This window comes from Vigna angularis, chromosome 5 (assembly GCF_016808095.1).
Source record: "Vigna angularis cultivar LongXiaoDou No.4 chromosome 5, ASM1680809v1, whole genome shotgun sequence".
Taxonomy (NCBI): domain Eukaryota; kingdom Viridiplantae; phylum Streptophyta; class Magnoliopsida; order Fabales; family Fabaceae; genus Vigna; species Vigna angularis.
The window spans coordinates 33,247,468-33,272,191 of NC_068974.1; the positions used below are offsets into that span (position 1 = coordinate 33,247,468).

A 24,724-nucleotide genomic window follows, 5' to 3' on the forward strand; every position below is an offset into this window, starting at 1 on the left:
TTAGGGTCGATTTAATCACAGCTCAATTTTATTAAATTTGTTTATTAATTTAGTATAATTGAATCTTTCTCAATCGAAAGATTGATTGTTCATAATTAGGTGGATATATCTCATACATTAAATATTTTTTTTTAATATTTAAGTGTTTCTAAAGCTTAAAATTATATAATTTTTTCTTTAATCCATTAAAATTTTAAATTAATTTTTTATTTCTAAAAAATAAAATATTATTTTATTGTCAATTTTATTTTGTTATATTACATATTCAGGATTTACTTAAAAAAGTTAAATTGATTCTACAAAACATTATTATTTAAGAATAGAAATCTATATTTTTTCCTTAGTCGATACTTAAGTGTTAATTAAAAGTATATAAAATTATGAATTGTTTGGAGTTCTTTGTAAACAAAAAGAGTAAGTTATTTAGTAATTATGTGACATTAAAAAAATTGCAAATCACATTTTTTAATTTAAATATATGAAATAATGTATGTGAAATGATTTTATTAGCTGTTTTCTTTGTTCTCATAATTTTTTATTAAACATATAAAATTGATGAGAAAATAGATATTTAGTTTGTTTCTTTGTAACGATAAAATCAGCGAAAGCGTGTGAAGATAATTTTCTCCATTTGCATAGTGATTTACAGTGGCTGAGGAAGTGTTTAGAGTCTTTTTGTTGTTTTATGAATTTTAATGAGCTTTTTGTGTTGATGTTATGATATTTAATTTATACCGTACTATTTGAGAATTGAGACATTGATAACTAATTTGAAATTTGAATGTTTCTTTATATACAATAATTTATTTCTGCATCTTTTAATATTAGCTTGTAGATCTGAAACAACACCAAATTGTAATTAAAGTTTGAAATGTATTTTAAATATGGATCTAGTTGGTCGATTATATTTTTTTGTTTGAGCTAAAAAGTCCACTTTACCATATCTAATTATAATAACTCCCATTATTTAGAAATAAACAATGTCAACTTTAACGTAACCTTATCCCTGAAATAAATTGTCCAAAAACTTATTAAGTAGACTTCAAAACTAATTTTATCTGATTTATAAACTTACACCCTGTATATTATAAGTTAACCTTACGTCTAATCAAGATAGAACTTACAACAAATCTCTCTAAGAATACCATGTAAAAAAAATTACTTTAAAATCTAACTTAACTCCATTTAATTAATATAACGCAAAAAATAAATTTAAATAATGAAAGATAGTCAACCATTCTTTTTTATGATAAATAGATGGAGTTTTCTTCTCGGTAGGATATTCCTTAATTACATATATCACTCATTCACGTTATTTTCTAAAATTTATATTCATTGACATGTTGATTTTTTTATTCTTAATGATACATTGAATTTTATACATTTAATTAAATTTATTTTAATTGATTGAGCAAAATTGTAGAAAAGGAATAGACCTACTAGAAAACAAATTTCCTTGTGTTCTGTTTTTATTTCAAAGTAAATTATTCCATAGCATTTTTGGATTAATAAACTCTAAGTTAAAATATTGCAGTAATTTTTTAATTACTTGTATGCAGTTTGCAGGTTCCATAACTTTGCCATCTAGGAACATTGAATCGCCATAAAATAAGAGACAGACAGAAAAGGAAGTTCAGAAAATAAGGTAGTAGTGGATTTTAATATAAGATACTGTTGGACATTACCACAAGGTACATCCATGCCCTTTACATGTAATTTGACAGCTTTGTTAAAATATTTTGATCTCACCCAACATTTCTCTTTTCTGTGGTTGGAGAAATTATACATGAATTGATTCGGGGATAGGTAGGAGGCTAAAGATATACTTGAAACCAATTATTTGTAGATGGAGAAGTGCAGAAGATATGAAGCTCTGTGACGAACCTGTAAAACAACATTATTTATGTACATGAAATCACTCTGCAACCAAATCAGTGTTGAAAATAAGAAAGCTCTTTCCTTTACCTTTGATGCATATGAACGTAGGTTGGTGGCTGAAATTAAGGTGGAACAATTTTCAAGGTAAAGACAGAACATCTCATAGATTACTGGATTGTCTTTGATTGATGAGTTGGATAGAACCCAATTCTCTGTCAGAACTAAGTGAATGTACATTTTGTAGAAGTCAGAACTTTTGTCTTTGAAATTAATTTCTGTAAGTGATCTCAGAATCTCTTCTCCACTGTTAACCTGAGGAAAAAACCAGTTTCAATTTCCGAAAGTTTTTAAATAAACTTTTTATTCAAATAAATTAGACAGGAGAAAGGCAAGTAGCATACTCCATGAAAACAAGAAAGCAGTGTTTGATGAGCAACGGCACTCCTAAGTTGCTTGCAACGAGATGTAGCTTCTGATATACATTCAATAGTCTGGATGCAATTCAAATCCTTTGAGACTCTACACATCCAAGACAGCAAGATAAGAGAAAGCCAATGAGCAAGATCTAGAGAATAAATATCAGCATGCACATCAACTTGTTTATTTACATTGCATAGCTTGGTCATTAATTCAATTATGATGAACCGTACAAAGAACTCGAGAATGATAAGCAGTCCTTGGCTTGATTACATTCGGATTTTCTTTTATATAAAAAAATTTCAATTTTTAAAAATCTGTTTTTTTTTTTTTTGCTCTTAAGACATCAAAAGTAATATTACTGACAAAAAATATATTTATATGCTGTTACCTGCAAGCAATGAATTTAGCTATGTTCTCACAACTTGAGCACCATTCCTGGTCTGTAAAGTAATTGACAATCGCTTCCATGCAGTCCTTTAAAAGCACCAACAAACCAAGAAACTGGCGATCCAGGAATAGACAAATAATAATTTCAACTATCTCTTCAGCTTCTGTAGTAGAGAAGATTTCCTTTTTACTCCTGCAATGAGAATCAAGAGATGTGAGTTGACACCATCGTACTTTCAAATATTGTCACTTGAATCATAAAAAGGCTATCTAATCAAGGCTGCCATAAACTCAAATGATGACTAGCAAAAGACTCAAATAACATAAAAACCATACAGTTGATCATTTAAGTAGACTCACTGATATTACTTGTTCCTTACCTTATCAGACTACAAACCGTTACAAATCTGATCCAAGCTCTAGTGTTTTGAGGTGGTCGTCCTTCAATGTCAGAATCTAAAAAAAGACAAACATATAGATTGTTCTTAGAAGATTGCAATCAATGTGGCAACAAGATATCAGCAATTCTATTGAAACACTTCGGAGTTCAGACTCACAGTGTTGACACTTAACTAATATTAGTTTACAACAATATGTAAAGCACGGTGGAGAGATAAACTGGTATAGATATAAGAGAATAACCTGAGTTATTTGGTTCTGAAGTGGAAGAAAATTTAAAGAGAAACCCGTAAATGTCCAGAGCTCTTCTTAAATCTGCATATTCAGGAAACCAATCAATTTTGACCGGCATTTGATTGACCTGGTAAAAGATTGCTGTGAACTATAAGATATAGTATCAAAAGATAATATAGGAATTAAAATAAACGTATAACTTTATCAATGGTGCAATGCCAAAGTAAACATAACAAACAAGTTTACCTCCTCTTCAGAAGAAAGAATAGCACACCAAAAGTCAGTGGAAGAGTTAAAGAGCTCTTCTTTTGATGAATATAACACTGAAAGAACAAAGTTAAACAGTGGGATGACGAAGATTGCTGGAATATTCATGTATATTAACTATATGTTTTCACTCACTTGTGTTGAACGCCCAGATGGCTACTGATTTTTCTACATGACCACACAGAAAAACTAATTTTGAAAGCCAGCCATTAACTAGTAACCCTTCAAGAAATATATTTCCTGCAAAAACATATAAAAGTAACTGGTATGCGTATAACCACTGAAAAACAGGTATACAGTTTCCTCTGATAGCATATAAGCAGTACTTTGAGCTAAATATGGCTTCACTCAGTATTTTGCCATACAAAAAACAGATGGTTTCTTAACATTATAAAATAACAAAAAAAAAAACAGAAACACCATTGCTTTATAAAACAAGACAATGCATCAACCTTTGTCCACATTCAATTCCACCACAGAATTTAGCTTGTTGTTCAGAAAGGAGTGTAAAAGGTTACAGCATCTAAGATCAGGAAACTCCACAGCGGGGGGAAGTTTCTGCAATACACAACATGAAAAGATTAAAACCTAAAGCATTCAAACAATGAAGAGATAAAAGTAGCAAGCCATGTACAGAGAATGACTGCTAAATTTGACTTAGTACAATAACCTTATCTCCAAAAACCTTTACTCCCCAGGGTGGAATGTCTTCTTCTTCACCAAAAGCTTTCAACTGGAAAGAAACCACAAGTATTCAGTTACAAACAATGCCAATTGCTAAGCACACAGAAACTTAGAGATAAGAACAGGTAAAAAGATTGTGCCTGCTTGTGACATTTCTCAACTAGCCTAGTCAACTTGGCTTCCTTGCTATCTTCCTCATCGTAGGAAGTTTTACTCTTCTTTGCCTTAGTATTGGCCTTTTTCTGCTTATTCCTACTCTCTAGAAGCTTGTTCTGTTCTCTGTAATGATCTTGAAGAAGATCATCCAACCCAATAACTTTCTTCCTGGTTGGAATACAAATTTAAAGTACTTGTTATCATCCACACTTTGAACAAACCAAGGGAAATCCAGATAAAGCAAAACATGAATTATCATAAAAACTGCAAAAGAGGAGCTAAAAACCCTAAACAGAGAAAATAAAAAAGATAAAAATTGAACCTTTGAAGAGTTGAGGCAAAAAGTAACAAATTTTGTGGAAAAGGATTACCTTTTTTTTTTAATTGCATGGGATTTCAGAAGGTCGTCTTCTACCTCGAAATCCAAAGGGTCATTCATATCCATCACAGAGTTCCGAGTTGGAATTTGATATTGGTAGTTTGAAAAGTTGCACAGTTATGTGAGAGAAGTGGCAACATCACCAAGCAAATGTATTCTTATGTTCTGCACAACTTATTTTGATGGGCTTCCTTTGCTTGAGTCAATCACAATTTGGAGGGAAAATCTTCTTATCTTCTTCCTCCATAATTTCGTGATATAGTGGGCTTAAAAACTGGTTCAGTTAAAAAAAGGCATATAAATGTTATTTCCCAGTAGTAATCTATATTTTATTATTTGCTTATGTAGAAAGTGTAAAATATATATTTTTTTAAGTGGGCTGAAATTTTCAATCTTTACTAAATGAGTTATTATAAATAATAAAAAGATATTTGAGTTTTGCAAAGTAAGAAAAAATAAATATAATTTAACTCACAAAAATAGTTTATGATATGGTTTAATTGAATATGAGCGAAAATATATAATATAACATACTTATTGTGTTTTATCTTAATTATTGATCAGTGAAAGCACACAAGTTTGTTTATGTGTGTCTACTTTTCTTTTAATTTAACAAAATTTTAAAAAAATATTTAACTATTGAAAAATTATTAATAAACTATACAATAGTTTTTATGAAAAGATAATTATAAAAAAATACTTTTTATAGTTTTATCATAAGTACTTTTATTATTATGAGCAATTATTTAAATTTAAATAGGTAATTACTAAAAGGGTAAAAGTGAAAAATATTTTTTAATTTGAGTAATAACTTAAATTTAAAAAAGTAGTTATTAAAACGGTAAAATTGCAAGAAGTGTGTACACACAAAAAATCTTATAATTATAAAAATAAATAATTTTTATTATTTCATCGTAAGTAATTTTATTGTTATGAATAATCATTTAAATTTAAAAAAGTAAATACTAAAAGGTGAAAGTGATTTTTTTTTGAGTAATTATTTAAATTTTAAAAAATAGTTATTGAAATGGTAAAATTGGAAGAAAAATGTGTAAAAAAAGAAATCTCTTTATTAATGACTAGTGAAAAATACATGTATCTGTGTTTACTTTCTTTTTCTAATGATAACAAAACACACTAAAGTTGTAACAATAAAAGTAAATATAAATAATTTTTATAATTTTATTGCATATAATTTTTATTTAATTTATAGGTAATATTATTTATAAGTATTATATATAGTTATTTTAGTTTAAAAATGATTATTATTTTTTTAAAATTGAATTTTAAGAAAATGTCACTTAATATAGATAAAGATAATAATTTTTTAAGTTATATTATTATATTACAAAATTTATTATCTTTATATATTACCAATTCAAAAAATGAGTCATTCGTTAACACACCCAATTTATTATTTTAATTTATTATATTTAAGTTATATTATTAACCTCACTTAAATTGAATTTTATTTAGATTTCAATTAAAAAAATATTATTTTTTAGTTAAAGAAAAAAACACTTGTAATTAAGTGAGTCATTAAATCAACTATTATTAAAAAGTGAGTCATATTGAGTTAACTCATTATAGGACAAATACAACAACACTAATTGTAGGTCGTAGAGATAACAAATAAATTAATTTCATGTCCTTCAGTATTCTCTAAATTTGTCTCTGAATTGATGATAAATTTTCATATTTACTATATATAGATATAATTTTTAATTTGGTATAAGGATGAAATATACATATTTATCCCGTCTCCATCATCATACTCGTCCTAACATTCATCTCGTATTCATTTTGTTTTCGTTTAAATTAATAAAATACTCACAATTTATTTATATATATATATATATAATAAATATTTTTTATGTCTCACATTAAAAAAATTTATATTTTTATTTATTATTTATTTTTTCACACGAAAATATTTAACTCGCAATTTAACTGTTGAATAGCATAAACTTTTAATTTACTTGATAATATAAAAAATTTATCTTTTTTATTCTCTTCATATATTGTTTCGTTTAAAAAACTCTTTTTTTATTCTAAAACAACTTTTATTATCTCTCAATAGTTCAATTATTTTCATTTGAAAAAATTTCTTAGATCTCTGAAGTAATTTTCATTTTATCGTACCCTTAATTATGCCGTGTCATTTCATTTAACCATACCTTTAATTATACTGTGTGATTTCATTTAATCGTGTATCAAAATATTTCTAGGACATATATTTGATTATTTTTATTTTTCTTAATATTTTTATTTGTTGCTTATTGTTCTATATATACACCAATCAGTACATACCCACCCAACTATCCCAAACTAATCGTCCAAGCTAGGAAGAAACTAAAAAACACCAATTAGAATCAACTAATCATCCAGTTAACTAAGTTTAACATAATTAGTCGTGATTAAGTCGATCTAGATGAGAAATTCATAGAAAACTTATAAATACATGTCAAAATTATTGTTGTTGAGACTTTTTTTTACCATGCTTTAATTGCATCATTAATTGTTTAATTGATCAATTACCAAGCTGACTTCATGGAAGTATCTTTATGATGTACACTCCATTTTCGAACATAAAGAAAGGAAGTTGAGGAGTGAAAACGGAAGTGTACACTCATCCCATACACCTTAAACACTTATTTTTATCCATATTGTTTTGGTATTTTTATATTAATATTTTTATTTTATAATTCTATCGTAATTATCACTGCAATGTATAAAAAAAATTGTTTACTATAATACAATAATTTAATGTTATTGACATAAATTTTGTTTATCACTATATATTGAAATTCAAAAAATTAAATATATATGTTAAATTTTAATTATTATTAGTTAAACTTTTGTTCTTTGCGTGATTTTATTCAAAATTGTGTATTATAATCTTTGTTAGTGTATAAAAAATATATTTCATTATAATTTAAAGATGGAGAGTAAAGATATTTTTAAAATATTTTTAAATTTGAATATTTGTTTTATTTTTATAATATTTTTAAATTTTATTAACTTTATTTTATTCACGTTTACAAATCTGATGAATGTTTAAGTTTTTATAAAATTTTATTTTGTATTATAATTTGAGCTATATAATTATAATTTCTTTTCAAATATCTAATATTGAAAAAAAGTGAAAATACATTATTTCGATATTTAATATTTAATAATATTATATTTCTTTTTCAAGATTTTTTCTTTATTATATAAAAATTAATTAATGCATTTAAATTGAATGTCAATAACAGTTATAAAAGTGAATATCAATAACAGTTTTAACATATTATTACTGCTTGTTCTGCAGTCTCTCAATAGTGCATTTAAATTTTTATTTTACTTTTTTTTATCCTTAGAAGTAACATATTATATTAACTATAACACTTTATTAATATTAACACAAAATAAAATGTGAACATCAACTAAAAAAAGTAATAAAATAAGATAATACCCAATTAAAAAATAAAATAAATGATAAAAATTTAATCAAAAATTATAAATAATTAAATATTCAATAAATAAAAATAATTCTATATAATAAAATTAAAAATATTTAAAGTTATTGAAAACCATCCACGGCGGCCAGATAACAGTTGATAAAAATATAGTTGAAGTATCTTTAGAGTTGTCGGGCCTTGTTTTCTCAAAGTTCCTGTCATATCGTGATCCATCTTTAATATTTTACAATTTAGATTGAAACGGTTAAAAGTCCAAAACCAAAACATTACAATAATTAGAATTACTCCCTCTATCACCACCGGTTACTTCCTGCACCTCTTTATTCTCATTTTGTCCTACAATTAAAAGTTTTTCTCATGAGAGTTGATGTAAACCAAGATCCGTTCAACAACGCATCTCCCACCCCTCACTTTTTTAAAATCCTAATTGTGCAGTCCCTACTCTCTCATTTTTCTCTTTCAAAGATTTGTTTTATTTTTTAACATTTTTTTATACATAAAAAATATTTCAAAAATTATTAAATTATGTAGAATCTACACAAATAAATATTTACAATGTTCAGAAATTAAAATCTACAAAAAAAAATAAACTAAAAACAAAAAAAATAAATAAATGAGTTGAAACACGAAGGCTTGAACGGATGTAGGAAATCTGTTCAGCCTTCAACGGATCTCGACATCCGTGGACGGATCTCAAGATCCGTTGAAGGCTGAACAGATTTTCCATGTTCGTTCAAGCCTTCGCGTTTCTCTTCTTCCTCTTACACAACACATCACATACATTCATTTACAGAACACATATACAAAAAGAAGGAAGTTTTAACCACAAAAATGTGCAATGGAAGAATAAACGAAGACAAAGAGAGAGTGGATGGGGGCTCTGTGTGTGCGAAGAAGAGAGGAAGAGAGAAAGTGAGGAGGCGGGGGATCTCTATGTGAAGAAGAGAGGAAGAGAGAAAGTGAGGGGGTGAGGTTTGTGTGTAATTAGAGAAAGAAAAGTGAGGGGTAGGAGCTGCAGAATTAGGGTTTTAAAAAAGGTAAATAAAGTTAAATGGTAAAAGTTAAAAAAATTTAACCTAGGATATTTTTGGAATAAGAAAAAATATGGGGAGGTGTAGGGAACAGTTGGGGTGGTGGAGGAAGTAACTCTCCAATAATTAATTGTACGAGCCTCCATAGGTTCGTAACATGTAAACGGGCCAACAAAAAACAGTTCTCTTAATTCCCTATGATGAATGGATATGACACATATCTCACACACTTTACATTTATTTTCAAAATAATAAAATTATACGTGATAATAAATATATATACATAATTCGATCAACTAATATATATAAATATTTGATCTCTCTCTCTTTGCTTCCAAAACGTATTTTATCTTCAACTTCGGAGTTTTTCTTCTACAAGCTCTCTTTACTTTTTTTCTTTCAGCCTTTAATGTTCTGTCTTTACTACATAATCATCACAGCAACTCGGTGCACACACCGATGCAAGGAAACCAACTTAGGAACCCTCTCCATCAACTCCACCAAGGTCTAAAACCCCCTATAATGATCTAAAACACGTCTAAAATCGTATCCACAATCCCGAATCTGAGGTCCCAAACAACTCAATTACCCCTCCAGACAACTTAGCGTCCCTAGATGACTCAACGTCTAACATCTCAGTTTCACTCCCAAACACGTCTAACAACTCAATTTCATCCTCCGACTCATCTAACAACTCACTTTCACTCCTAAAAACGTATAACAACTTAGTTTTACCTTCAAACACGTCTAACAACTCAATTTCATCCTCAGACGCGTCTAACAACTCAGTTTCACCCCAGACACGTCTAACAACTCAATTTCACCCAAGATGCGTCTAACAACTCACCTTAGACATATCTAACAACTCAAAAATATTTTGAGTTAACTTTTAGAACCAATTTCCAATGGCATAGACCATATAACCCCAATGTTGATACATTAAACCACAAATGTGACACTACTCAACCATTAAATCTATGCATAAAAAAAACATGAAAATATATCTTTTATACTATAAAAAAATAAGCACTTTAATTCCTTAATTATACCAATTAACACAATCATTTCACTCCACATAAAATTTAGAACTTACAAACATCACAATGACTCACTTTAATCGATCTCTAAATACAATCTCATTCAAAATCGCACATGTGAGAATAGAACACAAGACCACTAACTTTACAAGGAGCTCTCACCAACTGAGCTACTCAACCCTTGTGTAAAACATATTCTTTCTTATTAATAAACATCTAACATGTTCACATCATCCTCTTATTACATTGAATTTTTTTCAGATCTTACACCTATCACTTTAGTAGAGGTGTCAACTTGACTCATGGCCAGTGATCCAACTCTAACCCATCAATGAAAAAGCCTCATTTTAGGAGGCCCTCTCAAGTGGGAACGAAAAAAAGTCTCCTCAGAAGTGAGTTAGAATCAGAATTAAGGTGAGTTTGACCTACTAAAAGACTTTAATTAACTCTTAAAGACAATATCCTTTATATACATATATAAAATTATATATTTTATTAGATAGTCAAATATGCTATAATTTTATTATATTTAAATGAATATTTTATATCATACTTATTATTATGTTATTAAATAAAATATATAATATATAATTTAATAGAATTATTGACTATAATCTATGTATTAATTTTATTAATTTCTTAAAGAATAAAACTCATAACATTTAATATAAAGCAGAATGTAGTACACAAAATCTGAACATGACATAAGAAACATAAAGTCTAGCTTCTGAGAATATTACATTAATTTTAATAAAATTCACATTAACTTTTATAATATTTACTATATTATATATATATATATATATATATAAACAATATATAATATAAAAGTTCATAAATTAAAAATGTTTGTATATAATTATTTGACAAATTAAAAATACATATATTTATGAAAAATTAAAAGTTAATTATATTTTTTATTGTATTTAAAATGAATATTTTGTTTTAAAAAAGAAAGTCATGAAGTGATCTTGATCTACAAAACTTTTGCGAATATGCATATTATTTTGGCTATATATGCTTTTTAAATAAAGAACTTTTTAATCTTATAATTTTTTTTTTATCCCAATCGATGTGTTGAGGACCAAACCATAAAACAGAGAACAAATTGAGTGTTCTATCATCACCAGATATAAATATATATTCTAGCTAGAAAGTATTAATCTTATCTACTACAACGTACAAGGATGTGATCACTGGGTCACTTGAATTTATTTAAAAGTTTAATTTTATATAAATATAAAAAAATAAAGCTAAACGTCACCTTAGTATTAAATAACTTTAGCCACCCAACGAGCGATCCAATACCTTGATAGTGTACCGTCTTCTGAAATAACTGGTAGATTCAAGTCCGAAGTATAAGAAACAGTTCTTTAAGCTGCTTCTCATGTTTGCGAAACTTCAACCACCCAAAATGCTGGTGGCGGAAAAGGGGTGTGCACTGCCCTTGCTATCTCCAAAGCTATAACTAATCTCTTTGCAATCAACGGACGCTGCTTCCATTCCCTTCATTTCCACAACAGCACCTGCTGGTGCCAGTCAGCGTGCGCGAAAGAACGGATGAGCTACCCTGCCATCTCGTCGTTTGTGATGCTGTGTATTTCTCTATGGGTCGAATCACCTAAGTATGCATGCTTTCTGTTGTCTTCGTTCGGTTTCCGTGAGATTTTTTTTTTCCTTATCCAAAGTCCGTCCGTCCTGTTTATTCGGAAGAGTACCTTCAAATGTATTTTAATGTTTAAGTTAGTAATTATATGATCGATAGTTTAAGCGAGACAATAAATGCGTAATTAATAAATTTGTATAAGTCTTACCTTTGATCTGTATTTATAATTTTGATCATAAATTTAGATTAGTAAAATCTTAATCACGGACTAATCCAGAACCCAATTCTTTAACCAGTATTTTACCTTAATTATGTCCGGAGATCTACCTACCACAACCGTCCGTTTTAGGTGTATGAGAAATACCATCCGTCCTATTCGTTTGTCAAGGTACCGGGAGTCACCTAGTACATTATGTATTGTAAAAGATAAAAAATTTGACCGGTGGACGTGAATATTTTTTAACTATAAGGTAAAAACATAATCTCGAAAGCTTAATACCGAAAGCAGGGTAAATCTGAGAGAGAATAGGAAAGCAAGGGAATATACTGATTCATCCGCCATTCAAAATAATAGCAAGTTAGCAATGTGTGAATTGATTATTGGAATTGAGAGTGGTTAACCTTGTAGTCTGTCACATGCACACATGGGAACATGTTCCCCAAGGCAAAGCCAATTTTTCATCAAACTTTTCTCTCCAATAATTTCCAAGATTCTTCATTTTATCACCAAAGCCCTGCCATTTCCTCTCTGTTACATGTGCTCAAACAGCTCACACCACAATGTTGTAGGGTCATGCCCTTTTCTATCATTCAAATCACAACTCCTTCGTTTCTAAGCAGATGGCATAAACAGACATCTCTTCATGTTCGGGAATATTGCATTGCCAACTGTGTAATTTGTCTGGTCTTCTTCCAATGGTGGGGATACTAGTCCTGTCTTACAACCTTGGTTACCAATATTTTTTAAGGTTAAATATGTTTTTACTTTTTAAATTTTAATACAGTTTAATTTTTAAATTTTAAAAATAAATAAATATAATTCTTCTAGTTCAATTATATTAATTTTTTTACGTATAAAATAATAATTCAGACTCACATTTCAATTATTTGCATCCTTTTACTTTGAGAGACAAGCCATGTAAAAATTCTGGCATATAATAATAACTATTCGTCCTTTCTGTACAGCTAAATAGCAAATGTGGTCAACTCGGACCACGTCTTCCATACTGTTAAATTTGAAAGACAGAGTAATGGCTGTGTCTTCTTCATTTATATATTACCTAACCCAACTGCACAACTAAATGCTTCGGGTTATTAAAGTAAACCCACGTCTGATTAACAAGCACATCATGTTATATAAGTGAATTTGTTTTTGCCTGTTACATCCTATTTTAAACTTTTCCAAGCAAATAATTGAAAAACAAAACCTACTAAATTATTTCTTCATTTTTTCCACTAGATGTTAGTCATTAATAAAACTCCATCATATGATCGTCTTAATGGGACGGTTCACTATATTCTAATTTATCAACTAGTAAATTTGTCTTGATTGAATAATCATTAAGAGATCAGGTGGTCATGGATCAAACTGATCAATTAAGATAGTTCCAAGAGATTAATTTTAAAGCTGATCAAGTTAAAAGTAAAATATAATTATTTATATTTAAATTGTAATTAGGTTAGCATTAATTAAAATGTTACTCCAAAACTTATAAAAATTTTAAATAAAGAGATAAGTTACTTGCATTTATTAATTACTAACGGTTAATATTAAGTTGATTTTGACATTACTCTTCAAACAGTTTGAACGGTTTGACCTAACACTTAGATTCCTAAATAATAAGTAGACTTTAAATGACATAACACACCATCATCTCGTATCCAAAATAAAAACTAATTGTTATTGATGAATAAACGGAGGAGTGAATTCAGGAAAAAGATATTTAAATATAAGTTTAATAGATTTTTAATTTGTGTCACAAGCATGACTCTTCTAACATCACACCTTTTCTTCACCTAAAAACATGAGATTCCAAATTTTAATATGATAGAGAAGTAGAATTATCTAGTTTGGAAGAAGTTAATCTAATAAACAAAAAACTTGTATTTTTGAAGTAACACTAACACATAAAAGCCTATTTAAAGGCGTTAATTTGTGATTGGCATCCACCCCACTAGCAAGGACAATACAACAATGAGTAGTGTATTATGAAAGTAGCCAAGCACAAGTGCTTCTATATACATCCTTTCAATCATTGCTTCGAATGAGTTTTTCTTCTGTTCTACCCAAATCTTCACTTCATCTTCCAATGAGTTTTTTAATTTCTTATTTTCTTCCTGTATGATAAATAATAAGAGAAAAAATACGACCTAATAATTCGTAAGACTAGTTTATTTATATGTTATAATAATCGCATACAAAATTAAGATTAGTTGAATGAGTCAATAAAACCTTGAGTGCTTCTACACATATCTTTGCCTTATAAAAATACTTTAGTTGGCTTAGCTTTTATGCGCAATATCGTTGGTTGCCAGTTTCCTTAATCAGGGAGGGAAAATGACATGCCTTCAAAAGTGGACAAGATATAAAGAAACCAAAGAGACAAAAAAAACCTTATATGACCTAAACAACACAAAAGTTAAAAAGAAAATAACACTAACCTCATTTTTTTAAAGTTTTATTATATTATCTCATACCTTCTAAAATATTAGTTCAGTCAAATTCAAATTTTGCCACACAAAAACAAAAAAACCTAAAAATTATATGCTAAAAAGACAGCCATTAAAGTTGCGTTTGTTTCAGCAGACGAATTCACACAGACAGAAACAGTGCGAGGAAAGCTAGAAAAATAATAAAATAAATATCATTAAAACATGAAAAACGAGAAACTTTCTTACTTTAAACTTTCTCTTCACACATACGAAGATTCGAAAAAAGTTAAGTAACTTATCATTTTATATATAAAATCATATATTAATTTTATATTTTAATATATATATATATATATATATATATATATATATATATATATATATATATATATATTTTAATTTGTGATTATAAATATTATTTTTAATAAAACATTATAATTTTTTTTTCTTTAAGTAAATTTTCATTTTAATTTATAATTGAAACATATTTTTATTTATTTTATTCATAATATCATAAATAAATTTTTCACAAACTTTTCTCTCAAACTACACTATTTTTTTCCTTCACCTTCGTATCCAACAAAATTCATCACCTGAATCATCCAAATTTAAAAAGAAGAATAAGAAAGAATTACATAATAAAATTAACATGGTTTATTTGAAATATTAACAAACTTTAATAATTTTATTTACGAAACAAAGAGGGCCTAAGTGTTAATCTCAACTAATGATGTCAAGTCATATTTATAAAACAATACTATTATAAATAACATCCGTGAAACATTTTTTTACGGTTTCACTAAATAGTTCATGTCTAGATAAATATCGTTTACTGAAATTTTGTATGAAATATAATAAAAACTATATATCAACATCGGATGATCTATCACGATTAAACAACTCAAAAACATTTTGACAAGAACTTTCCATTTTTGAGTATAAAACTTCCACAGAACATTTGTATTTTGCATACATTGCATCCATAGATTTGTGAAGTGAAAGTTGCAGGCGGAATTAATCTTTGATTTGAATTGATTAAGGAAACAATGATGGGAACTTAGGGTATGTTTGTGAGTGGCTGCAGAAACAAGTAATCCAAATGTAATAGAATGCTTATCTGACAAAAACTCCAACCACAAAATTCCTTTGCATATTCCACCACATAGAATTAGGTAATTAACTCGTTTTAATCCTATTACCTTTGACCCTAAGATACCATCAAACATGCAAACTTCTTATTCTTTAATAACTTTAAATCACATTCACTGATTTTCGCCAAAGACAGATTGCAAGGTATAATCGAATCCTAAAATAAAAGAAAATTATATTTTAATCATAAATTATAACTTTTAATATCATAACAATTTTTGTACTTGTTTTGCTACGAGAGAAAAATATTAGCTTGCCGTGTACGAAACTTAACAATTATAGAAATATGATGTCCCAACCATGTATATTGTCCGAGCTATCATATCATCACCTACGTGGCTACCCTGTGCCTCTGGTTAGGGGAAGCAATATATTTTTCATAGTAACAAAAAAAGAAGTAGAAATAACTCATTTTAAGTCACGTGATAACAATTATTCAAAAAAGATTTTAATTTAAATAAATAAATTCACTCAACAATAAATAAATCTGTATATTATTTTTACTCTTGAAAAAGGTTTTTAAAAACCTAAAATTTTATTTCTGTGCATAACAATATACACGAAGGCCCCACCTAATTGTTTTTTTATTCTCGTTGAAGGAGTTATCAAGTTATAGAAACTCAGATCATAATCAACGAAATAATCGTTTGCTGAATAAGTCAACAAATGGTTTTAGTCCCTTTTAATCAGTAAAAAAAATAATAAATATCAGCGCGTAAAATTAATTACATGATTTGATTTGATGCAACAGTGATAACAGTGGCAAGTGGCTTCAAGAAAATAAAGCAGTTGTTTTTTATCAGAATTGGGGTTACTGAAGAACAGTGACTCATAATTCAAAAGTATTAATTAATTAATTGATTAACTGCAAACGATATTTTCTCCATAAGGTTTATTTTTCTATTCCTATTATATATAGCGATTTCTTTTTTGTAATTCTTGTATATGTTTTATCATTCTCTTGTTACCTTATTTATGTCGTTTGGTTATGTATTAAAATTTTATAAAGCCTTGCTGATTTTATCAAATGCATCAAAGACGATCCACGGTTGAATGCTTGGACACTACCCTATTGGCTGCTTGCACTTTCATGAATGATGATCAGACAGAGATTGTCACGTTGTTCTAGGTGTTGTTACTTAATCTCATATTCATCATAAAACATGTTTAAGACAACCTTATCTTCTTTGCAAAGCCACAAAAATTAGTTGTACCTAGAACCACTCGCACCAACTCAATCCAATAAGGCACGAGTTAATGTTATCAAAAGCATTAAACCAGTCTTAACTACAAGTAATTAATTTAAAAAATTCAATACAACGTAGTAAATCTTAACTTATTGTATAGAAATGAGTTTTAATTTGAATATGTTTCATGGTTGATACGAGACAATACATAAAGTTAAAAAGTACTGAGAAAGAGGTCTAAAAAGCTGCATAATAAGCAAGTCCGTGGCCAACTTCATTTCTGATCCTTTGCTACCTTTCAGCCTTTCACCATGTGACCTAACAAACAATCTCTCTCTTTTGCACACGCTCTTTGTTCCCTCAATAATTAGGGAATAATCGAAATTAGGAAGACACCAAATCCCTGTAACAAAATAACATAGCCCATAACCATTTTTTTCTTTCAACACAATACTTTAATCCCACCCTCACTTTTCCCTGATAAAAAATTGACAAACCCCCTTTGTTTATTTTCTAGGCAAAAACGAAGTGCTAACAACACAACACAAAACAAAACACCCTGTTTGGTTTCTCCTCCCGTCACTGTTTCTTCATTTCTACTTCTTTTCGCACCCGAACAAGATAGCAGTTCCTCAACCACCTTGATCCTCTCCAGACCTTGCTTGTTTTCCCTTTCCCTCTGAATTTAAATGAAATGGCTCTGCACAAAACACCTCCAAATAGCAGGGGGTACTATGTTAAGATGAAGCTCCTTCACAAACATGGAAGACCTCATCACCACCAAGAAAAAAACTGCTTTTACAAATACTACAAATGGCTTCTATGGCTCTCTCTTTCCCTTTATTTCTTCACTTCCTACCTCATCAGCAACAACAACCACGCCAAACAACCCTCTCACCACCAAACACCTCATGTCTCCAGAACTCTCATTGAATCAAACAACACAGCTCCTTCGCAGTCTCTGCACTCTCGAGGTATCTGGAATCTATCTCATTTTGTCCTACAGTCAAAGAAAATATCTTTCACGGAAGAAAAATACTGTTTTTAAGTTAAAGATTAGAAATTTAGTGTTGTTTGATATTTTGTATTGATATTTTGGTTTTCTGGTTATAAGGGTCTTCGTCGCTGAAGAACTTGAAGGTGTTTGTGTACGATCTTCCGCCCAAGTACAACACGGATTGGTTATCGAACGAGAGGTGTAGTAAGCAGTTGTTTGCGTCGGAGGTTGCCATTCACAGGGCTTTGTTGACCAGCGAGGTCCGCACGTTTGACCCTTACGAAGCTGACTTTTTCTTCGTACCCGTTTATGTCTCTTGCAACTTCAGCACCGTCAATGGCTTTCCCGCGATTGGTCACGCGCGCTCCCTCATCGCGTCCGCGGTCAACCTCCTGTCCTCGGAGTACCCTTTCTGGAACCGGAGCAGGGGCTCCGACCACGTCTTCGTCGCCTCGCATGACTTCGGCTCGTGTTTCCACACGCTGGTACGTTCATCTTTTTGTTTTTCTCTCCAAACGGTTTCGCTGGTTGATTTCGTAGACTGATCTGTTTTGTTTGGTTTTGCGAAGGAGGACGTGGCGGTGGCTGATGGCGTCCCAGAGATTATGAGAAACTCGATCGTGTTGCAGACGTTTGGCGTTGTGTACGAGCACCCATGTCAGAAGGTTGAGCACGTGGTGATTCCGCCGTATGTTTCGCCGGAAAGTGTCCAGGACACGATGGAGAACTCTCCGGTGAACGGACGGCGAGATATTTGGGTTTTCTTCCGAGGCAAAATGGAACTTCATCCCAAGAACGTTAGTGGAAGATTTTACAGCAAGTAAAAACTATCTCCATTTCTTCAACTCAATTTAAATTTGTACAAAATAGTCAAAACATTTTTAATGGAAACTTTAATCTTGCTCTTTAGAGATTTAAAATACAATTTTCTTTTTTACATTTTTGGTTGACAAAAATGATCTTTTTAACATTTAAAAACTATTTGTCATTTTTGTTGATGATTTCACTGTTTTCACCTTGAAGGAAAGTGAGGACAATGATATGGCGAAAGTTCAACGGTGACCGGAGGTTTTACCTACAGAGACACAGGTTCGCCGGTTACCAGTCAGAGATTGCACGCTCGGTGTTTTGTCTGTGCCCTTTGGGGTGGGCCCCGTGGAGCCCGAGGCTGGTAGAGTCCGTTGCTCTGGGTTGCGTGCCGGTAGTTATAGCGGACGGTATCCGTCTGCCGTTTCTCTCAGCCGTGAAATGGTCGGAGATATCGATCACGGTGGCGGAGAGGGACGTCGGGAGGCTGGCGGAGATACTGGAGCGCGTGGCAGCGACGAACCTGAGCACGATTCAAAGGAACCTGTGGGACCCGGCGACCAGAAGGGCGCTACTTTTTAACAGCCAGGTTCGGGAAGGGGACGCCACGTGGCAGGTCCTACGTGCTTTGAGCGAAAAGCTTGACAGGTCCTACAGGGGTTCGAGGGTTTCACGCCAATTGGATTTTGACACGTAAGAGGTTTAAAATCGGCGCCAAGTTGGTTCCTTGTTTGTTTCTTCACCCGTGCTCATGACATTACGCAGACAAAACACGGTGCTGCATGGGAGATAAAAATAAGAAGGGAATAAATAAATAAATAAATATAGTAAATAATAAAAACAAGATTTAGTGGATGACAGCTGGAATTTATTCAGAGATGGAATTTAATGACTCATGCTGGGGCCCATAGGGGAAGATCAGCTTTACGACTTTCTTCGAGGTTATTAATGGTGACGTGGCTTATGGCGATGACATGGCAAGAATTGATTGGAGGGATTTGCGGTTTGGAGAAGAACTGTAAAATATCTCTGGGGTAGATTTTGTATAATCATTTTTGCTGTAAATAGATTTAAAAGGATATATAATACGAATTTTTGAAATGTCTTAGCTGGTTTTATTTATTGTTGTATTTGATTTGATTGAATTGGAAACCGGAAAGTGAGGATTGTTGTGTCAGTTGTTTTGTAACGAAAGAGATGGAAAAATTTTGAAAATTTATTTTTGTGTTTGTGAGTGAAATGATTAATGAGAATGGAGATGAATGGAGGGAGATGAGGGTGTGTCAGAAATGTCAGAACTTTTATAGTGGTTATTTAAAGTTTTAATTTTTATTATTTGCAAGTTAATGGGGGCTGTCAGAGTGGTCACGGATGTGTTCAAGGGTTGTCAAAATCAAAAAAGGGGAATTGGAAATTCAATTTTAATTTTAATATTAATATTTTTAAATTTATAGATTTATTTAAAATTTTACTTTTAATACAATACTATTATATTAAAAGTTACGAAATAAAAATATAAGATGATAGTTTATTATAATCATTATTTTTAAAATTATATACATTATTTTTTAGTTAAATATTTACTATATTTTGTCATTTATTAAAAAAATAAATTTTTTTATTAAAGAATTTTAATTTAATATAAAACTATAACCTGGAAATACAACCAAATTAATCCACGATTTAAACAACCTGAATGTAATTAACCCAACTCAAAGCTAATAAACTCCATAAATTAAATAGTCTAATATAAATTTTAAATATCGAGATTTGTCTCTCTAATAATTAAATTGTAACTTCATTCTCCATTGCAAGAATTCAAACAAGAATTTATACCAAATTTAATGAAAATGAAATCAAATACTTCTAGAATCCGTCGAGATTTCAGAGACGAATTTTTACACACGAAATTGAATGAAAAAAAAATCAAATTGTTTTGTAACTCTCATGTTTGAATTTGAATAACCAAAAGAATATTCTTTTAATAACTAAGGGAATATTTGAAATAATGAAAAAACTAGTCTTTTTTTATTCGCTTTTTATTGTTTTGTAACTCCCATGTTTAAATTTGAATAAAACCAGCAAGCACGCCTGCAAACTCATGCTTTCTATTTTTCCCTAAAATAAATTTAAAAATATTTTAACCAGTGATTAATACTTTAAACTAAGTTATAATATATGATTAGTTCTGATTCTTCAAACAGTTTTTATATATGATCATTATGTTTGTGTAATTTCTATGTAATATATTTGTATCTTGATTAAACATCCATAGTCAACATAGGAATTCATGTGCCTATTAAAAATTGTATCCTTGCTTAAAGTGTTATTTTTTTAAAATAAAACTTCACATTTTTTATATTTATCCCTTTTCCATAGCCATTTAATGGCTTCTAAATCTGAAAATAAAGTAATTAACATACACTACAAAGATTATTATCCTTATGATGATTAAAAATAATTTTTGTTTTGTTTTCATTGGTTAGTCAGTAATTTCATAATGTCTAATCCTATAATTATCGAGATATTTATGATATTAAGTATCCTTTGCCTTATCCGAACTATTTTGTCATCTTCTATTTTTTTCTCCCAATAATTGAATCTCATGCACAGGAAATTTACAATCAAGACGAAATATATTTAATTATTAAAAAAAAAATTTGATATATATTATCGATAATGATGTTTTTATTTATCTTCATGATGAAGAAAGCGTTCTCGTTATTAATAGTTTTAAAAATTTTCTCTTTTAAATGATTATATTCCTAACACTTATAATTCGTTTTAGTTCAAACAAACGTCTTACTTTAATCTCACATCGGATTAGTGAATTTTGAGTCTGAATCCTAGAAATACAATAATGTTAAAAATATAAAGATAAAATTTCACCTTTCAATATTATTCAACTCATAAAAATACGTGATAAATACGAAACAAACATTTTAAAAATAAATTAATTATTCACATGATATTTACAACGGCATTTTTTTAATTGGCAATTTTCGTCATGACTATATTTATTTTATTAATAGTATTTGGGACTTCCAAGGAGTACTGAAATCCAAAAATTAGGAAGAGACAAATTACAACCGAAAATCTCACATAAAAGTGAATTAAAATGATGCGTACTAAATTTTTATAAAAGGTGTATAAATATAAATATAAATATACAAAACAAAACGGATTTATATAATTTAAACGTTTTCTTAAAATCTATATTTGAAAAATTAGGGTACCTATTTATAGAAGAAGAGGTAATATTTTGAAAAAAAGAAAAACTTTATTTTATAAGTGCGAAGTTTTCATTTTAGTTGTTGAAATGGCAATTTTTTTCCTTTTAATTATTAATTGACAAAAGGCACGACTTGATTTGGTTGTCGTATTTATCAAACTTTAGTACTGTTTGGGACACTGAATTATGGTGTGGCCCATTTCGTTATCCACATACAGATTCCTGATCAGGGCCTTTACATGGGCCAGCAACAGTACCACACTACGATTTGGGTTTGTTTTTTTCGATAACACTTTTAATAAATATGACAAATAATGGAATAAGATTTTTTTTATAGATCTTATAAAAATGATTATTTTTTTATATTGTCGTTGATCTTAACGGAACACACTGAAATTCTTCTCTACAATAAATTTTGATATCGTATTTGTCTGAGTCGGCCATCAAGAACAAAACATCAATTCAATGTTATTGAAAAAGAAAACTTATTTCACACTATGATAGGATTCTTGAAAATCGTGAAACATACTTTTTAAAATTGAGTCGAAAAAAAGTGAATTTTTCTAGATGTAGTCCACAATCATTTTTTTAAGTATTTTGATCATTAAAACAATTAACTTTTATATTTGTAAAAAAAGAAGAGAGAAATAAAAGGTAAAATTGTAGAATAAAACGTTTGTAAAAATTTATTTAATAATATCCAAAATGAAAAAATATAAGAATTTGCTTACAAGGGAGCATGTCCTTTCTCTCAATGTCACTTTTCACACCCATACACGTATCAGAAAAGCATTCTTATCAATTTATTTCGACACTATTGGACCCAAAACATTACTACAATAACACAATGACACAACGCAACAAAACAAAACATTCCAATCATTGGAGTGGCATGGACGTTCAACTACCCTTGCAATTACACTTAGCAATGGGACCATCACAAAAACCACCCCAACACCGTTTCAAAGTTTCAATTTTTAAGTATATAAAGGGTAACATAGAATTGAGACACACCAACATGAAAAACAACTTTGGCTCAGCATTCTGGGATCAGATTGTGGTCTCTCCTAGGATCATGGCAATAGTTGTACACCATGTAGTTGGTTTGGACCCATTGCATGGCCCTGAACTGCTGAGGGCTCAGACTTCCGAAGCCAGAAGATGTAGAAGGTGGGTGGCATGAGGCAGAGCTTTCACTGGTGCAACCTTGAAGTCTGAAGTTTTTGTACCTACCAACGAAGGGTTGGTATCTGTAATCAGCTTTGTATTTTCCACCCTCTGTTGCCCAAGAAGATGCATCCCATATTGACCCATACACATACATTGGCCTTGTAGGGTATGTGGCCTCACTTTTCCTTGGATACCTTCTTATTGGAACATCATCCACAAAAAATCTGCATATATTATTCCATCACAACACAACTTAGTTATCAACAATGCTAAATATTGCAACAACTACATTCATTCCACAAGCAAGATTGTGTGTCACAATCTAACAATGAGCTGTGAATGGAAGTGCTGTAGCTACGATTTGTTTCTGTTTTATAATTTCATGAACAGATAAAAGGATATTACTATAGTGAGGGGATCATAGTATGATTCTGAAACAAAATTGCCTTTTCAACTTAACAATTTAGAATAAGCGTAGTTATGAAAATTGGTGGCAGGAGAATGCATGGAATATTACATTAACTCAGAAGGTTTCCATAGAACTGCATAGTTGTGAAAATCCTGTGTTGGGTCAAACCAGAGATGAAACCTCATTTCTCTTCCTATAATATTCCCATCTCCACTTCCTCTGATGTATACATTTGTCTGCAAGACATATGGCTTGTCTGGCGTGGTACCAAGGAACTCTATGTCAATTTCATCGTGGTTTCCGGGGTGGTCTTGGTTGTTTGAAAGCTGCAATTCCGAAAGAGTTCAGAGAAAGAGATTAAAATTTGCACTGTAAAGAAGAGATTTACTTTTTCAACATTAGCTGAATCTGTAGAGAAATTCTCACGTAGAGAGATGTAATGACTCCTGCCGTGTAACCAGGTTGAAGCTTAATTGCAGCACCAAAGTATCCAGACTTGTAAGAGTGAAGTGACTTGAATCCACTCCCTGTGTCACAGAACAATGTCTTAGTAAGAGTATGGTCTAAGCTAGTAGCAGTGAAGAATGGAGTAATTGTGCGTTACCAAAAACCTTGTGGTTGTGAATTAAGGGAAATTATGAGTCAGATGTGAGAGTGAGACAGATTTACATACCTGTGCTAGTGTCTAGCCATATTGTCAATGAGCCTTGGTCTATTCTCTGATGCTGAGGTCCCCAAAGGTTTTTAAAGCCTTGATTGAAGCTAATAGGACTAATTTTGGAACTGGGGTAGTAGCCAGGTGAAGGTGGTCCCTGAGCAGAACCAGAATAAATCATACATGAGAGTACAAGAAGGAAGAGAACAGGAAGCATTGGGAGGAAAGAGGATAGTGATGATGACATTGTAGGAACAAAATGACTCTGCTAAAATGCAGGGTGGGGCTGAAGGTTTTAGGTAAGTGATAGTTATGAAAGAGTTATGGCTACAGAGTATGATATATATAGGGGTTCAAGGCCCTACTATTCCAAAAAGGTGATATGTTAGTTGATTGGGGAGTTACACATGATGACAAAAACTTATCACATTTGTGGTAACCATAGGGGAATATTTTGAAGTTAAGGTGTGGGCTTTTTCTGTGTAATTTCTTCAAGGGGGGGGAACTTCCTTTTCAAGTGAATA

The 24,724-nt window shown here is 30.3% G+C and overlaps 3 protein-coding genes across 3 annotated transcripts; 1 reads left to right on the forward strand and 2 right to left on the reverse strand.

The window, feature by feature from the left end:
• Window positions 1-1,628: 1,628 nt before the first annotated feature.
• LOC108339785 (uncharacterized) lies at window positions 1,629-5,071 on the reverse strand. The gene is made up of 12 exons (XM_017576990.2): window positions 4,797-5,071; window positions 4,410-4,593; window positions 4,256-4,318; window positions 4,038-4,143; window positions 3,721-3,825; window positions 3,565-3,641; window positions 3,328-3,445; window positions 3,066-3,141; window positions 2,687-2,878; window positions 2,280-2,397; window positions 1,966-2,190; window positions 1,629-1,884 (listed from the first exon to the last, which is right to left on the reverse strand). The coding sequence occupies exons 1-12, from the start codon at window positions 4,868-4,870 to the stop codon at window positions 1,837-1,839; spliced, it is 1,386 nt and encodes a 461-aa protein (XP_017432479.1). The 5' UTR covers window positions 4,871-5,071; the 3' UTR covers window positions 1,629-1,836.
• Window positions 5,072-17,225: 12,154 nt separating this feature from the next.
• Window positions 17,226-19,835, forward strand: LOC108339516 (probable glucuronoxylan glucuronosyltransferase IRX7). The gene is made up of 4 exons (XM_017576647.2): window positions 17,226-17,904; window positions 18,045-18,412; window positions 18,497-18,747; window positions 18,951-19,835. Exons 1-4 carry the CDS (start codon window positions 17,625-17,627, stop codon window positions 19,429-19,431), a joined length of 1,380 nt encoding a protein of 459 aa, XP_017432136.2. The 5' UTR covers window positions 17,226-17,624; the 3' UTR covers window positions 19,432-19,835.
• A 3,079-nt stretch (window positions 19,836-22,914) lies between these two features.
• LOC108339773 (xyloglucan endotransglucosylase/hydrolase protein 31-like) lies at window positions 22,915-24,470 on the reverse strand (the record flags this gene model as incomplete). Its single annotated transcript, NM_001329830.1, is given in 4 exon segments — window positions 22,915-23,360; window positions 23,654-23,871; window positions 23,972-24,072; window positions 24,219-24,470. Coding segments are annotated over 4 exon segments (906 nt in total). The 5' UTR covers window positions 24,448-24,470.
• Window positions 24,471-24,724: the final 254 nt, after the last annotated feature.